This window comes from Hydractinia symbiolongicarpus, chromosome 5 (assembly GCF_029227915.1).
Source record: "Hydractinia symbiolongicarpus strain clone_291-10 chromosome 5, HSymV2.1, whole genome shotgun sequence".
Lineage (NCBI taxonomy): Eukaryota > Metazoa > Cnidaria > Hydrozoa > Anthoathecata > Hydractiniidae > Hydractinia > Hydractinia symbiolongicarpus.
In genome coordinates this window covers 27,064,429-27,081,780 of record NC_079879.1, presented here as the reverse complement: position 1 = coordinate 27,081,780, position 17,352 = coordinate 27,064,429, and the positions used below count along the sequence as shown (strand labels likewise).

Below are 17,352 nucleotides of genomic sequence, written 5' to 3'. Positions count from 1 at the left end.
GGCGGTGCTAGAAGTATGTGTGATGAGGAATCCATCGCGAGATTTTTCACGAGCTAACGACTAGTATCTTATAAAAGACAAAAAAGATCTGGAGATTTCGGATGGGGATTTTTTCGTCTGCTTTAAAGCAAAATTTGTAGTTGCATATAACGCACAATCCATATCCATAACAATCCATAATCCAGTCATAAATCATCGCTCTAAAGATTTTACGTAAAAATAACATCTGGATAAATAACTACTCGAAACAGATTTTTTATCGTAGGCGAAAATTACTGGGGACGAGGTTGCACTACTGGTGTTATTATTTAGGCAGACATTGTAGTTTTTGTATTTCGAAATATTAAGCGGTTGGCAGCGATTTTAGCGGTAAAATATCAAAAACTGTAATAGAAGATAAAAAACTCTCATTGCAGGCAATATAAGGCAATTATTTTTATTCTATTTCCTAGATGCAAAATCAAAACTACGGAATATCCACTTAATCCAATCCAGAACTTAATCCAGAAAAACGCCCTAAGTAACTTTTAAAAAATTAGCCAACGGAGATAAAAAAATAAACCACAAAAATGATATTTATTGACAACACTTGCGCACGTATGTTTGTTAGCGATGGTGTAAAAAATTCAGGTCATTTTTGTACTCTCTCGATATTGTTGATTTCATGTTCAGGCAATAGAAACATAGATAAATAAGCTGATATTTTACCGAACAGTTTTCAATACAATAACGTTATAAGTCCTATGTTGTAATGAACATTGGTCAATATTCTAATTTGTTTCCAGGAAACCTTACATATACACGGACCCACTTAAGTACTTAAGTACTTTCTAAATGTAAGCCTATTTATTACTGTGGTTTTTATGACCTTATTAAAAAACGCCAGCAAAGATGAAAATTAAGACACACAGAGGGGGTTCGCATTTTTATAAACTTAAATTTGAGATTTGAATACTTTGATGAAAACGGTTTTAATAAAAAAGGTGTTTTAAGGCATTTTACCGTAAAAAATTCTAATTTAACGTGCTCCCTAATTACAGCGCAGGGCAACCTCATCCCCAGGATCTTGTGGCCCTGATCCGCTATTATATGCGTGGTTAAAATTTTTGTATTTTATTTTTCTTTAATGATTAACGCGCAGCCTATTAAAAAAATAAAATAAAATAAAATAACTTTTGGTCTAGTAGTAGCCACATGGATTTAAAACTTTTATATGGGATGTGTGCGTTATTATGTCACCAACTTTTTAAACTTAAAAACATCGAATTATTCTTTTAATTTTCCGCGCATGTTGTTCCGCACATGTTGTTCTGCGCATGCTGTTCCGCGCATGTTGTTATTCCTCCCCGATTATCAAGGCGCATTCAGGTTATATTTTTTTTAATTGATTTTCTTTTAATTTTTTACGGGTGCGGGTCAAAAAAAATTATTTTTACTCCCATGTTAAATTAAGAAATTGGAAAGTATTCGATGAGATTTTAAAAGTGTCCACGAGTGAGAAACATATTACTTGTGCACCCATGTAACATTGTGCATTTTGAAAGTAAAAACATGAAACAGCTTGTACACAATTTTTAAAAAATCTTTAGAAGTCTAAGGTATTCGGAGGAGACTTTTTCAACATTGAGGAGAAAAGATGAGGTTTGAGGAGGCGTTGCAATTGAAGTAAATTCTTTTCTGCCACTACTCTCATTGTAAAAGGTTTGCAGGAAGCAAAAAACAAAATTTTTTCAAACGAAACATTTTTATCCTATAAATATTATCCTAGTAAAAAAAATCCCTATCCAAATAATAAATACTATAAACCAAAAAAATTAAATTCATTTAAAAAAATTGTGCCTAAAAAATGAGATAATATTTGCTAATAAAATGAAATTATTCTTCAATTCTATACACCTTGAAAACGATACAGTGAAAATCCGTCTTTGAAATTTCTTGAGAACGTGTAAACGGGCCACAAAACGTTTACATTTTTTAAATTAAAAAGGGCAAAAGTCGATTCTAATTTAATAATTCGATATGATGGGAAGCAAATCGGAAAGTATTGTACTTGCGTATTTTTACTTTCAGCTAAGACGAGGTAAATTGTTTTTAACGCAAAGTACATTTATCATTAACTAAGCCAACAAAAGCACAACATGTTGCGATTCGAAGCTTCGCACAAATATACAATAACAACAAAAACATCACGAATCGATATAATTTTCTCTTCAAATAAAGTGCAAAATTGGGTATTTTTTAGTGCAAATTCTACATACGTAGAGTAAAAATTTTCAAATAAGATTGTTTGAATTTTTTTTTAAAATGTGTTATGTTAATTCCTACTTCCTCATCTTTTTTTTGCTTTAAACGACTGGTCAAGTTTACCACCGTAACTTTTCCATACGTCATTAAACTCGTCTGCCGTAACTTCAGCACCCGGTCTGGCTTCTAACTTCGTTTCCGTTAGACTCAACTCACAGATATCCATATCATCTTTTCCAGCAATCAGGAGGAGAATACCATTGTGATGGATTTCCAGTTGACGTGCAACATACTCTCCATCAAAGTGTGCATACCTAAAATTTAAGAGTTGTGTACAAACAAAAATATAATTTGGAGATATTTGAGTTTTAACAACTAAGGTAAACTGAGGGATTTTAGGGTGGTGTTGGAAAGACTTAAAACTCAACGCTGTCTTAAATGTATATGTATGGCGAGGTAAACGGTCATGTAGGGATGCCAAGGAGGTAAACGATGATAAACTTATATTATAGAGCTTAAAAAGTTATTTAACGAGCTTCTATAAGTTTTTTTATTTTTATTTTAAAGATATTAACAGTTATTTATGCTGCATAATTTCAACGGCGTATTTAAGGTTAAGCATATTTAACATTTTTTGTTATTCGTAATTTTAGACCTGAGAAGAGATATATAGACAAGTAAATTTCATGTAACTATAGATATTATGGAGGTAAATTAATAAACATGAAAAATTGCGCAAATATGGAACTTATTTCCTCATCCCAGGCTTTTTGCTAAAAACAATTTGGACTCTGCATATCAGTAACTTGGGTGAACGAAAAAATTTTTTGCAAAAAAAATACTAAAAACCTGTTTAAACAACTTTGTATTAAGTTCCAAAGCTTAAACGTCAATTTGTAAGGTATTCTACCAAAAAGACAAATTACCACAACTTTGTAAAGCTTCTAATATTGCGCGTTGGCTGCTTGGAAGTTTAAAACATGGTTTGTGGAATTTCGAGGAGTAAAATGGATTTTAAAAACAGACACCACTTTGTGGATAGCTTCACAAAACTTAGGAAAAGCTAAAATTCGACCTAATAAATATTTCTTACCACCATCCTGTTTTCTTGTACTCAGGATCACGAAAATGATCCGTTGGTTTAGAAAATGGGACACGAAAGAATCTTTGAGCTTTAGAAGATTTCGTTGCATTCTTATTCATACCAGACACATCATTTTCACCTAATGAGAGATAAATAAGAAAAAGATGAGTAAATATAGACAAAAAATTTTTTTAATGCTTATATGAACCTACTGTTTCTGATAATGTCAGCAGGTGCCCGTTGTGGTGTTGGCGCATGCGTATTTTTTTTCATGTTTCGTTTTCTCCAAGCATGATATACTTTTAGCCTGCGATGAAATTCAATTCGACAAGCCTCCAGTAACTCCAGATCTAAATAAAAACAAATGTGCTTTCGTTAGGAGTTACATTTTTCGGGATGATAATTAAAGAGTTCTAACCTCTTTGTTGCCACATTAAGATTGATATTAAAACAAGCTGCCTTAACCCATTAATAAAAATGACAACGGTGAATGATTTTCCTTGATTATTTTATTTCTCGGTGAATGATTTTCCTTGATTATTTTATTTCTAACGTTTGCTAATAATTTCTGACACAACAGCCTTTTATCATTATCCTTATTTCATGGATATTACCTTTTATCTAGTGACAAGGAATTACCATTTAAAATATTAAAAGACTTAAGAATTGAAGAAATTTTAGTCTTGTATGCAATCGGGGAAAATTTAGGTCGGGATAAGCCAGTGACGAAAATTCTCTCTGGCATTCATGAAATTTTTGAGAACAGCTTACCGCATGAAGTATTAATGGTATCTCTCAGTTCAGCGTATGTCCATTTTCTCAAGTAGTCATTTTTATTATCCGTTTGTATGTTTCTAAAAAAATTAAAAAGTTAACAAAGCATAAAAACAAACAAAAATAGAAAGAAAGAAAACAGGAACTAAAGGGTGCATTAAATAAGATAGAAAACTCAAGTTTTTTAACCCCCGATAAAAGTGAACGTGTGTTCTAGCATTTTAACTAACACAAGGACGAAGCAACTGATATCTTTTACTTAGCAATCCATGGGATTCCGGCAACAAGCCGCTGATTGCCATTACACCAGAGACGGAACTATAAGGAATTTTGGCTGATGCACACATAAAATTGTGCGACCCAATTAAAATATAAATTCCATAGTATTTACACTAAACATAAGATATTCACAACAGTCGTTATCTCGTGGAAAATTCCACAGTGGATCGCCTGTCGCACATATTCATCACATCGCTATATCATGCATCCTTTTCGCCTATTTACATGAAATGACGCAATTTGCTTGGACGGGGGTTCGTACTTTAATTACAGGTTTGATTATAAAGACCTATTGGATTACAAAATCCCGGTTTATAACTTGGCTTACCGACAGAAATACAGAGAGTATTATAATAAAGATTTGATCAAAAATCATCCGTATTTTGAGCGTACCTTTTTAATTGAACTTGATCAGCTGATTCCATTGTGGCTGGGTCCTACAAAATCAAAAATATTTTACATTGAAAACCATTATGCTTCAGTATCAACACAACACATAAGAAAAAATTATTTGGAGAATGAGTAATTATTTATTCACATACAGCAGCTAAGCGGAGTGCTAACTCGTAATCACGTTGTTCTTGGGCTTCCTGTTGCGACCTGGAGAAAATAATTAAACACATCAGGAAAAAACAAAATCGAAACATTATGTCAAAGTGGTGAAAAAAACTCACATCTGTAATTCTTTGTCAGCTTGTTCTTGCTGCAATTTAGCCTAAAAATTATTTTTGTAATAAAAACAAACAAACAATTTAAAAAAAAACAAAAAAAACAAAAACAACATGGACAAATAAGACAGAGCTAGAAAGATAAATATAACACGACTAAAAAGATCATACCATAAGAGCCTTCGATTTTTCTTCCTCGATCTTCTTTTTCTTCTCCGCCTCCTCCGCGGCTGCCTTTAGTCGGGCGTCCTCAGCCACTCGCCTAAAATGGTAAACATTTGGATGTTATGTGGACTACCATGATGAAGATAACATTGTCGGTCACGTGATCAAGTAATTTTACACGGGAACACTTCGCCACGTATGTTTTTATAATTGAAGAAGCTCGTCTTTATTAAAATTTCGACATTTACAATTCTGAATAATTGAGGCATAAACATATACGATTTAACAACGATTTTTCAAAACCGAATTATTTAAATTTCCTGATGTTCAAGTATTTCTTGGACTCTTCGATCTACCTAAGAAACTTTAAAGTTTCTTTCTGCCAAACTTCACCATTTACAAGTTTGTTTAGCATTAGCAATGTTGTCACGACACGTAAGAAGTAGAGTACGGTTTCCGGCCTCTTAATACAGCACTTCTGGACCCGTTCTAAAAACTTTGATTTTTTAAACTATCATCGTGGTCCAGTGACTGTATATTTTAATTAAAACGTACTAATTTTTGTGAGAACAGATATCCAAACAGGTAACTGGGGAAACGAACAAACGGGCGAACAAACGAGCAAGCAAAGCGACGAATGAACTAACAAACAAACTAACATACTCTTTCCGACGTTGCTCTTCTTCTTCTTTTTTTCGTTGTTCTTCTTCACGCTTTCTTTTTTCAGCTTCCATCTCCTCTTGAATTTTTCGCATTCGTTCTTGCTCTTGCTGCGCAGCCTTTTGACTTTGCAAATGTTTCAGTAAGTCTGCTGTTTGCTTGACAAGTTGATGGTATGTTACATCCAAATCTTTCTGCTTCATCACCGTGCACTAAAAATGGATGTTTTGTAAAAAAACTTGTTAGCTGCAAACTTTTCTTACACGGTTATATCCAGTCGTGTTTTGGTACACGAAATCAAGATAACAAAGACAATATGGATTAATATGGATTCTAAAGTTTATCTGAATAATATGAAGTAGAAAATGGTAAAAGTGGGCTGAGATGGGTGTATACTGACATGGGCGTATACTGACATGGGCGCATACTCATTCTCATGTGTTGATAGCAACAAGATTCGAAGTCATTTACGCACGCCCTTTATGTTACGATATATATAAAAAGTTGTGTAATAAGATAATTTAAAAAGTTGTGTAATAAGAACATTTCGTGACATTTCGCGTGATTTCATGTAACAAACTCACCTTAATTTGTTTGATGGATTTATCAACAGCTTGTTTCAACAATTTGACTTCCTGGATGAATTTGTCTTTGTCTTTCTTTAATGAAGAGACTATAAAACAATTGACGTTATTAGAAGCTCAAAAAAATACAAAAGTTTCGTCAAGTCGTCGATTTACCTAAGTGACTTGTCGGGCTGCGAATGTAAGAAGTTAAGCAAATGAACCTTAAGCCTGTATACTTAAGCAACTACAAAATTTACTATAAAATCGAGAAGTCTTTTTTTATAATTCGTTTTTATTAGTATTATTTTTTAAACTTTATACATGGGTGACTCTTGAATCGGATAGTTTAAACTGAAAGTCAATTTGATTTAGGAATGAAAAGGGCTAAATCCTTTTAATGAATCTCGAATCGGAAAGTTTGCACTAAAAGTTAATTCGGCGTTAGGGAGGATAAAGCTAATCCTTATAACGATTAAAATGATTTATCTTTCGAATATTATGATTGGCAACGTCCTAACAACTTCGAGGTTAAAATAAAAATTATTTAAGATAATCTTATCTAGTTCATACTGGTACTGACATCAATGAGGTCACGTCATATAAGTCTTACTACAAATCAAGCAAAAACTGAGTAAAACCCATGAATCAGATATACATTTATACCTTGTTTGCTGTTTTGGTTATACTTATGTCAAAGTTTACTTCTTAATACGTGGACAAATTGTTGAGACATTCTTAAAAGCAGATAAGATTGGATTTAACAAATCCAATAAAGTGACTACTCGGAAAACAACCATTATATGAATAAGAAACTGACTTTTATGGTATTTAAGCAAACAAAAAACTTGGTGATACAACGTAACTTACCCAGTTGCATCATTTGTTCTATTTGTACTTCCAGCATCCTCATTTTCACCAAACACTTATACCTGAAGAAAAGTATCACATAAGAGTTACAATACACATCTGCTTAAAGTAAGTAAGATTCGCAATAAAAAGAAGGACATTTCACCTAGGTTGATGTTTTCGGATAGCAATGAACATCTTGACAGTTTTCTGTATACGAATTAACATTTCACGACGAAATTTGATCTTATTTGCCACTAAAAAATTATTGGTGACACCATGAATAACAAACGCAGCAATAAATAAAACATACTTAAAAATTGATCTATAGTTACAACGAACATTAACAGAGAAACAAAAAACAGAAAGAGCGTACATTTTTGAACAGACACAGCGCACCAAATCGCCCTTTTCCAACGATTTCGAATAATCCATTTTAACACTTTTGAAACCAGCGCGTTAAGTGCTTCAGGGTCTGAGCGCATGATTTGATCGAACTCTGCAAACTAAAATCGCATAAAAAATTAAATATATATACATATATAGCGCAGGATTAAAAAGAGTATTTCCATTTTTGATTCTTTTTATGAACAAAGTATCTTGTTTACCTTTCCAGGTCGGAAAAATACTTTTGTCATTCCGAATTTGAAATCATCATCATCCATTCCAACTGCACGAAACAATGCTTGACAAAACGTTCTTGCGTCTAGTCTTGCCAATTTGGGTGGAAGAAAAGATTTATACCTGAAACATTAAACAGGATGGTCACTCCTTTTGAAAATGAAAATTTTAGGAGTTTTCTGACTTTTCCAGGGCTAATCTGCTTCAACAGAACAGAAATATCCACGGTTGACCTGACAACTTAAAAACACCTGACCTAAGCAAAAAACAAATCAAGAAAATATTTTCTCAGAATTCTAATTTTTATTTTTGCAGCTTTCCAGGAGTTCTTCCTTCAGTATGCTACATTTCTAAAGCTTTTAGGAGTTTCCAAGAGCAGCGGCCACTCCATAAAGTCATCAAAATGTCAAGGGGAAAACATTTAATGAAAACATCAATTATAATATCGTTAAATATGCTTACTTGTTGTAAAGATCACTAAATGCAGTTCTAGATGGAAAACCTTCCTGCATGAGTTCAAGAACTGATACCATCCCAGCACATTGCAATTGACTTAAAATCTGTCCACCTTCAAAATCTCCCCTCTTCATTTCATCGTTCGGTTTTATGCACCGAATGAAGTTGGAACCCTATACAGAAACCTGATATCTGACTTTGTACTATATAACAATAACAAACAGAAAAAATGAAACATCAGGTATATGACAAGAAAAGGATTTATTTATATCTATTAACGATTATTTACCAAGGATAGTGTTGTCCGGTCAGATTAAGTTGGTCCAATGAAGGGAGCCCTATTGCGTTAAAAAGCTCCATTTTGAGCTACTAAACAATTTCCTAAGGTCTCAATCCTATTTTCACGCTATACGCTTAGCAGAAAGGATTGACTAACAGTCCCATCCACACCGAAAAACAAGTCACCAGCCATCGATGAAATTGATTGTCAGATATATTTCGGCAATCTTGCAATAACAACAAAACAACTTACTGTATTCTTTAACTTGCTCATAAGAAGATTCAGCTGATCCTAAATGAAAAGATTTCGTTCCGTTTTTCCTGTCACAACAATATCTGGATATTACAAAGTCCAAATTACATTGCTTTGGGATACAAACAAAACCTCAGGAAGAACAATAAAAAAGAAAAGCTTATACACTACTGCACAAGGACGTACCCTAAATTTCTTTCCAACACTTTCAAACGCTAGTTTTTTACTCTTCATATTGGAAGCCTTTGAAGGAGGTGAAAGTGATTTTACAAATGGATCAGAAGATTCAAGCATCATTTGCTCTAAGCTATCATGAAGGGCATCGTTGTTTTTATCCAGAAAGCCAGCCTATGTAATAAAGGAGATGTTAACGTTCGCGAGAAACAAGCAAACAAACAAACGAAAGGAAGGAAAAAAACTTAGTTATGCACACCGTTTGATAACATACTGCTCCAGCGAAATGTCTGATCAAAAATCCTTGATCATCTCTCACAGCTCTATGAATGCTTAATGGAGATTTGCGAGGTATCTACAAAAAAATTATTGTTATATCTGCATGCATGGCAGTCAAAATTTGATAATTTAGCTTGTGAAATCTTGTAGGAGAAGTTACTTACAGCTAATCGGAAATGTTTACTGTTCTTAGAATGAACTTCTGTTGTGAAATGAGTTTCACTAGGTGCAGGAAACTTCATTTCTTCATCGAGCAAATCCATAATACCAGAATGTTTAGTTTCAAAAAGGTCTAAAAACAAAACACATCTCCTACCACTTCTATAACGAACAGATTGCCATTTTTTTTTCACTGTCCAAATTAAACTCTTAGAAAGCACAAAAACGTAAATGGAATTGATAGACACACTCCAAAATTTTCACTTAACATAATCCAGTCCTTACCAATGCAATCTTGATTATCAACGTAAGTTACATTTTTTACGCCTAGTCCTTCTTTGTCATACAACGCTTGTTCCTAGGTGAATATATAAAAAAAATAAGTTATGAAATTTATAAGTTGTGGCAAAGTTAAGTAAAATTTGCTTTCACCAACCTCTTTTAAAATCCTTTGATTGAAAAATTGTTGCAGTTTCTCATTGCAGTAGTTGATACAAAACTGCTCAAAACTATTCACTTCAAAGAACTCTATAAAAAAAGAATTAGATTAAAATATTCATACACTATTGCAGAATGAAAATGTGTAGCATAAAAAAATATGACTACATACCAAACCCAGCAATGTCAAGCACACCGATGTAATTTTGTGATGACTTGAAAGGAAAACATTGATTGACACAGGTCACAATATGATCAAACAGCTTAGAATATATTGACTTGGCTAAAGCATCTCGTCCAGCAGCAGCTTGTTCCGGTTTAAGAGGAATCCTAGCACAAACAAAAATGTTTAAAGTTTTTAATACCAGTCATGATGACCTGTAAATGTCATTCTGTTTCTGTTTCCGAAGAAACACTTGTAAATTATATGCCTGTCAGGACGTTTCTCCGAATTCAGCTCCATTTTCCTATCCATCATAATCCTTTATTATTTTCCTTTTTAGCTCTTTTTTTGCTTTGATTGTTTCTGCTGATAACTGTTTTAGGGTCCTGTTAATCCTATTTTTATAAGTATAAGGGAGGATGGGTAAATGCCCGCTGTCCATAACTTCTGGCAGAGTTGTATTTATGACATAAATTGAACCAATTGTAGTATCAGACGAAAGGAATAAATTTAGATAATTATCATCTTGCTAACGTCAGAATTTTTTGCGTGACGCTATTAGTAATTCAAAAATTTGAGTCTGTTATGGGCAAAATTTTGCCATTAAATTTTTATCCACACGAACTTGCCCAGATGGTTCGTAATACCATTGGTTTAGTTGTGTTCTAGTTTAGTTACCATTTTACAATTCTTTCTGTCCTTAAATAGCATTTGGTTCAAAATCTACTTTTTTGCCCACCAAATTCCCCTGTGTGGGGCAGTAATGTGGCAGGTTTAAACATTCCACTGTTGATGTTTAAATGGATTTGAAATGTTCAAAATAGGATCTCACCGTGTGGTAGAGAAGAAATTTATTATTCTGAAGCCTTAGCTGATGGTTTAGCTAGCTGAAATAATCTTATTATTTGTTTAGAATAATACACCTCAGTTTAGTGCGGGTTTTTTTTATAGCTCGCTAGCTCATAGGTAGCTATAGCTAAGTAGTGTATTGCGAAGTAGCTTGTTAAAGATATATATCTTTTAATCAATCAATAATTCCTAGCTAGATAAGGTTTTAGTTTTCTAGCTGTTGGCTACAACAATTGCAGTAGGAAGTAGTGGCATTATTTTCTCAATCTTCGACAATAAGTCATTGCAAATATTTTCTGTTCGGGTCTTTCCAACGGACTCAATAAAGTAAACTTTTTAGGTTTCTTTGTGTTTTTTTTTGTCTTAAATTGCCAGTCATTATCATTAAATCTGGGTGCTCATTAAATACGACACCCACTGGTGCAATATGTCTTCTTCAAATTTTTTAATTTTTTATTTGCTGACAGACTGATCCTCAAAAACAAAGCTAGATATTTGTGACATTAAATTTACTGAAGATTTATCTCTTAAAAGCTAAACATGAAAACCTACCTTCCTCAGAAAATAAGTGTGGTCGCTAAGTGAAAGTTACATTCTGCAATACTTCCTATGTTGTTGCTGTTAATGTTATTTGTAGTACTTGTGTGTCTGTGGACAGACCTACATTCCTTCAAATTCCCGAAAATGGCCTACTTTAGCAGATCTGTGTTTTATTTCCGCTATTTGTTTTAATATTGATTTGGATATATTAAAAATAATGGCACAACTGCTCATCAAAAAGTCTCAAAATTCTAATGTTGTACCAACTGATTATCCAACTGGCATTTTTGGGTTGTTTGGAACCCGGAAAGAGAATATTTCCCATGTCTGCTGTTAAATTAATAATACTGTTTACCAGTTAAGCATCTAATGTCCGTCAGATTCAAGCAGCAATTCACACAGAGATGATACATTATTTTCAAAAGAAATAAACAAAAACTTTTCATTACAACACTTTCCTCTGCTCAGCTGATCTTGAAACTGAGGCAGTGTTGTATTTTTTAGTTTATTCAAATAAGCTGTCACTCTAGTATCAATAGATTTGACTGTTGGTCTTGACTCGAAAGAGATGTTTAGGTTAATTTTTGGGAATTCTTTAAAATTGCATTTTTAGAGCATTTAATTAAAAAATTGGTTTAAATGCATTGCAAATATGCATGTTGAAGATATTAAAATTTGAATTTGCCACAAGCACTTTATTCCTTTTCCCCATAGGAAATAGTGTTAAAAAGTCTGTGTTACAACAACTAATTAAACAGGAAGGTGTTTAATTAGTTAAATTCTTAACTAGACAGCCTGCAATAAAAGCCTAATTATTATGGTGACTGCCAAGCAAGAATATTCAGTTGATATTATCTAAATCTCTGTTAAAAGTCATCTGGCTTTAAACCTGTGATCTTCAGCACTTAATACTCTTCTAGTAAAACACTAATCCGTTACAAAAAAGCCATACTTATACAGGGTTCCCATTCCACCTCCTTTACTGGTCATCATTACTCGAGTTGTTAGGGCCATAGAAATCTCATTGGGTTGCACACCAAGCAATTTTGCAACATCAGCAGCAACTCTTTCTGACGCAGGTGTTAGCTCACTACCTCCTAAACAAAATTATATAACATGGCAACCTGAACAGGGTGACTTTCAAAATTTTAAGATTGAATTTTCTGTTTTTTCCTAAATTTTTCACCCACTGACGCTTCAGCTTTTTGAGCAAGTCTGGAGACAGATATGGCCATGAAGTATGGTCAATAAGATTTGCCTATTCACACTTTATGTTAGTTATGCACAACCTCTTATTTGATTTTCCAAAAATTTAGGCAAACTTTCCTGAGACTTTTTGAAATTATGAACTTTTTGACTTTCCTTACCTTTTTTGTCCTTGGTGCTTTCTTGAAATTCGATATTACCAAGATGTAAAACAGCTGCAGCAACTCGATAGATGTCTGCTTTTTGACTCATTGTAAGCCCTACTGCATTCATGGCATTATCAAGTTGTTGAAAATCAGCTACATCATTAATACCTGGTTCTTTCATGGATCCTTTATTTAAGTACTGGAAATGAACAAGTTAAAAAAACATGAAAAGCAGTTTATAATATTACATTAAATAAGAATAATCACTACTGTTTTAACATACATTGAATTTGCTTGCATCAGATAGGTGCAAAGCAGACTTCATGTCACTTGGCGCTCCTGCACACATTCTGTAAAATATATGATAGTTCCTTTCTCCTGGACTCTGACGACAAACTCTTGATTTTTCCAAGAGATAATGTGAAATAAAAGCACCAACTAACTGTGCCTAGAAAGACGAATTTGTGCAAAAATACATTACAATTTAACAATACGGTAGTTAGTTTAATTAGTTTGAAAAACTTTTAATAACAACAAACAAACCTTGTCTGAAAAATGGACCTCAACATATTTGCCAAATCGACTGGAATTCAAGTTTCGAAGTGTTTTTGCATTACCAAATGCTTCTAGCAATGGGTTTGCTATGAGAAAAGAATTATTTGAATTTAAAAATTTACGATAAGAAGCCCTATTTATAAAAAACATCAACGTGTGATTAAGATTGTTAGTTGGTATTGACTAAGTCTTTGTCATGCTAGACATTTTATACTAACCATAGATGATAAATTGATGCTTTTTTACACTGTGACTATTAACTGAAATGTTACTGATATAAAGTTAAAAGCATTTGATCTTTTTGACAAACCTTAATTTCTGAAAATAATAACAAAATGTATTTTTTCATCAAATCATAAATCGCCAAATTCTCTAAAAACAAACCTACCTTCAACAATTCTTTTTTCGATATTTCCTGTTCCACTATGACCACAAGTTTCAGTCAGATATCTGATATAAATGTAAAAAGCTCAGTAATAAACAAATGTTGGAGCCTTTTTCATTAAAAATGCGATAAGTGAAATGTTACAGTAACATCAAAGCATAGAATATTTTCACCCATAATTTTATTTCATTATATTTTAACCTCACTTCCTCATAGGCATAGAGTTTAAATTCTTTTTAAAATGATTATATTATTAAGATTTAGAAAAATATTTCAAGGCTCTAAAAAGATGTTTAGAAAACAGTAAAATCATGGAATAAAAAGACTAAAAAAAGATATAGGTGATAGTGATAAATGTTAGAATGATCATTACATTAAGCAATACAAAGTACAATGCATACCTAAGGATATATTTTGTAGACTCAGTTTTTCCAGCTCCACTTTCACCTAAATAACACAAAAAGACATTTTACAACAGTTGACACAAGGATTTTTTTTTAACATGCAAAGATGTGTACACATACCACTAACTATGATTGACTGGCTTTGCTTCATTACTTTCATATCACGGTGTGCTTTATCAGCTAAAGATTAAGGTGAACAATGTTATTCCTGCAGGTTCTTATGAGTTGCTATAACTTTTAACTTCTTACCTATTGCATATACATGTGGTGGAAGAACACCAAGGGATTTTCCCTTATACTTCGTAATGACATCTTTGGAGTAAAAGTTAGACAGATCATGGTATGGATTGACAGCAATCAAGATGTTTGCAACATAAGTCTGCAAAGAAAAAACATATTGAAATTGCATCATTTTATTCTGCAATAAAAAAATGCTAAAAAGTTTGAGTATTAAATAATTCCAACTTACATAAATTTTGTCCTTTTTGTATCGTAACCTTAAATTGTGAAGCAAGGTGGCTTCATTAAGATACATCAACGCACCTAGAAAACGTTGATAACTCATGAGAGGTTATCATAATGCAAGATATAAACATTATAATAGCTTTTTAAAGAAACTTGTTATAACCTGTGAAAACATTCATGGGAATTCACCTGTTGGAGAATCAATGAAAATTTGCGTATCACTACTTACAACTATAATCTTTGTCTAACAGATAGACAACAGGTATTTTAATTTTGATCAATATTCAAAGTGGTATTATTATACCCAACTTACTTTGCAATTGAAATCATAGGCATATATTGTAAAAATTAAATGTCTAAAATCACTAAGCAGTGTATATGTCTTGGCATGGAATTTGCATTGTCTTCTTCACAAGACACCTATACATGTTCCTGACGTTTGCTGACTTAAACATTTTGACAGAAAAATTTCAACAAACTTTGATACATCATTAGTTCTGCACCTATAGTTACCATTTTATAATTTGCACCAAAGTAAAAAGTGGACTTAGAGTTATGAATTAAACACTTTTTTTTAATTTCCAGCATGAAAAATGTACGATATTACGAACATTGACTTTATGTAGCACACCGTTAATAGAGTAATGTAATACTCACAATTATCATTATAATCTTTTTCATTGTCATCCTCAGCTGCAAACACTCTTTTATACGGAGCTTTCACTACCTACACAAACATTTTGATGCATTTAAACACAGTTAAGGAAAATAGGTACCAAAAGTCAGCAGTTAGTGCAATTTTTAAGGGAAAAAGTAAAACACATGTTCACACATATAAAATTAGTAAATTTAGGCATTTTCATGATAGTTGATTAAATAAAACTGTTAAGTAACTCTTAAAAAAGTCTATTTTAAAAAGAAATACTTTGGCCCTCTTATGTTCAAATTCAAGAAATTCAATTCACCTCACCAACATAACCAATCCAAAAAAATATACATCCATCAATAAAAAAAAGAACAAAATTTCTTACTTTTCCATTACTTCCTGTTATTTCAATAGAGATCGAGTCACTCCCTATATCAATCACTTTGCCCAACTTAAATCCATCTCTTCCATCTGGAGCCCAAACCTTTTTTAAGTCATTAAAGTTCATCTCACTTTAATTTTATATAACTATAATTATAATGATACTAATTTTACATAAGTTGATGAAAAATATATTCATCTAATGTTTTGAAGGTACTGAAAGCAAAAATAATAAATGCAAAAATAATCCAGCCAGGTGTCAATAAGGTTAGCAGGCGATTAAATTTTAATTTTAAAAAACATTTTAACATTATTTTTCACCTAGCAATCATAAAAGGTGATGTTATACACACATTAAATATTTACAGAACATTAAACAGATGCTCATTCAAACTTTCACTTTCTCAAAAACATTGATTATCAATAATTGTATCTTTAACAACACTTTTTATTATCAAAAATTAATTCTATTCACATCTTTTACGGTTATAACTGATTATGACATCAGGCTATAGATTGCACATAGCAACATAGTTACATAAGATGTTGTGGTGTTTATTCTGAATAACAAAAGACTGTGTTTACTGTTGTAGGTAGCCATGTTTTGTTGTGTGTAAACGTTTTATTAAAATAAGAAAATGCATTATTATATAATGGTGAATGGCATTGCATAAAAAGTTCAAAAGTTAAATTGGGGGTAGTAGGGGCTTCAAAAGTAGATTCAATTATCAAAACATATTAAAGCATCATTTAAAGCCATCTGCACTTGGTAGTTTGTTCATTTGCCTTAATACATAATTGTTTTTTGACTTGATTGTGTCGTATAATTGTTTTTCTCGTGCTCGTTCTCTGGGTGTCATTTTTATAGAATATTCCTATCTACAAAAATTAATAACAATAAGACTCTTTGTATTTGAAACTACCATGCAAGCATCAATAGAGGACTATTGCTTCAGCTGTGCAGTTTCCTTGCATTACCAATTGCACTGTTTAATGCAATTCGATTGGAAACTTAACGAACTTCATGTAATTTTGACTAAAGACAAACAAAACACTAGCTGGTTGGGTGAAGTTGGATATGGAAAAACACTATATTGAGCTTTAAAATTGGTGCATGTTGTTTTGTTTACCCACATTGGGTATTGTCTCAATTAGCCAGGCCACTGAGCCTAGCCTCTGTTACCAATGGCATATAAATTAAGAAATTCACATCACATTGGTCTCTGACCTAAGCTGACAAGATTGCCTTAAAAATCCAACTAAAGATTTCAATATAGTAAGCCAGCTAGCTCCACGTTTTCAAGAAGCATCTATCACTGCAACCTACTAGTATATCATCAACTCCATCTTTTGGCTTCACTTACTATATAATGGCAACGCATCCAATGACTCTAGCAAATTTTGGATCATGTACCTCTGGTATCAGGAAAACCCTTTGGATATATCTTCAGGACAGATATCGCATGTAGCCAGGTCAGTTTGTTTCATGCTATATATTAAATCACCATGTTAGGAGCCCAGAAGAAAAACAAAACATTAAAGATTTTAAGCCAAGTTCAATGAGATCAATTTAACACACAAGACACATTAATATCAGAATACTTATTTTTACAATTATAATTTCGTTTTTCTGAAGTGTTGCTATGTGCATAAATATTCATTATCAA

The 17,352-nt window shown here is 32.5% G+C and overlaps 1 protein-coding gene across 1 annotated transcript; it reads right to left on the bottom strand.

Moving 5' to 3' along the window:
* Positions 1-2,222: 2,222 nt before the first annotated feature.
* Positions 2,223-15,857, bottom strand: LOC130645754 (unconventional myosin-VI-like). The gene is made up of 33 exons (XM_057451845.1): positions 15,690-15,857; positions 15,316-15,385; positions 14,663-14,736; positions 14,443-14,572; positions 14,314-14,373; positions 14,191-14,236; positions 13,793-13,854; positions 13,393-13,490; positions 13,133-13,297; positions 12,865-13,048; positions 12,450-12,594; positions 10,118-10,275; positions 9,944-10,035; positions 9,793-9,865; positions 9,513-9,640; positions 9,329-9,424; positions 9,082-9,243; positions 8,896-8,934; positions 8,370-8,536; positions 7,895-8,030; positions 7,663-7,792; positions 7,453-7,543; positions 7,308-7,369; positions 6,459-6,547; positions 5,878-6,086; positions 5,221-5,311; positions 5,056-5,096; positions 4,924-4,981; positions 4,775-4,818; positions 4,100-4,182; positions 3,541-3,678; positions 3,338-3,467; positions 2,223-2,558 (listed from the first exon to the last, which is right to left on the bottom strand). Exons 1-33 carry the CDS (start codon positions 15,810-15,812, stop codon positions 2,330-2,332), a joined length of 3,603 nt encoding a protein of 1,200 aa, XP_057307828.1. The 5' UTR covers positions 15,813-15,857; the 3' UTR covers positions 2,223-2,329.
* Between the last annotated feature and the right edge of the window lie 1,495 nt (positions 15,858-17,352).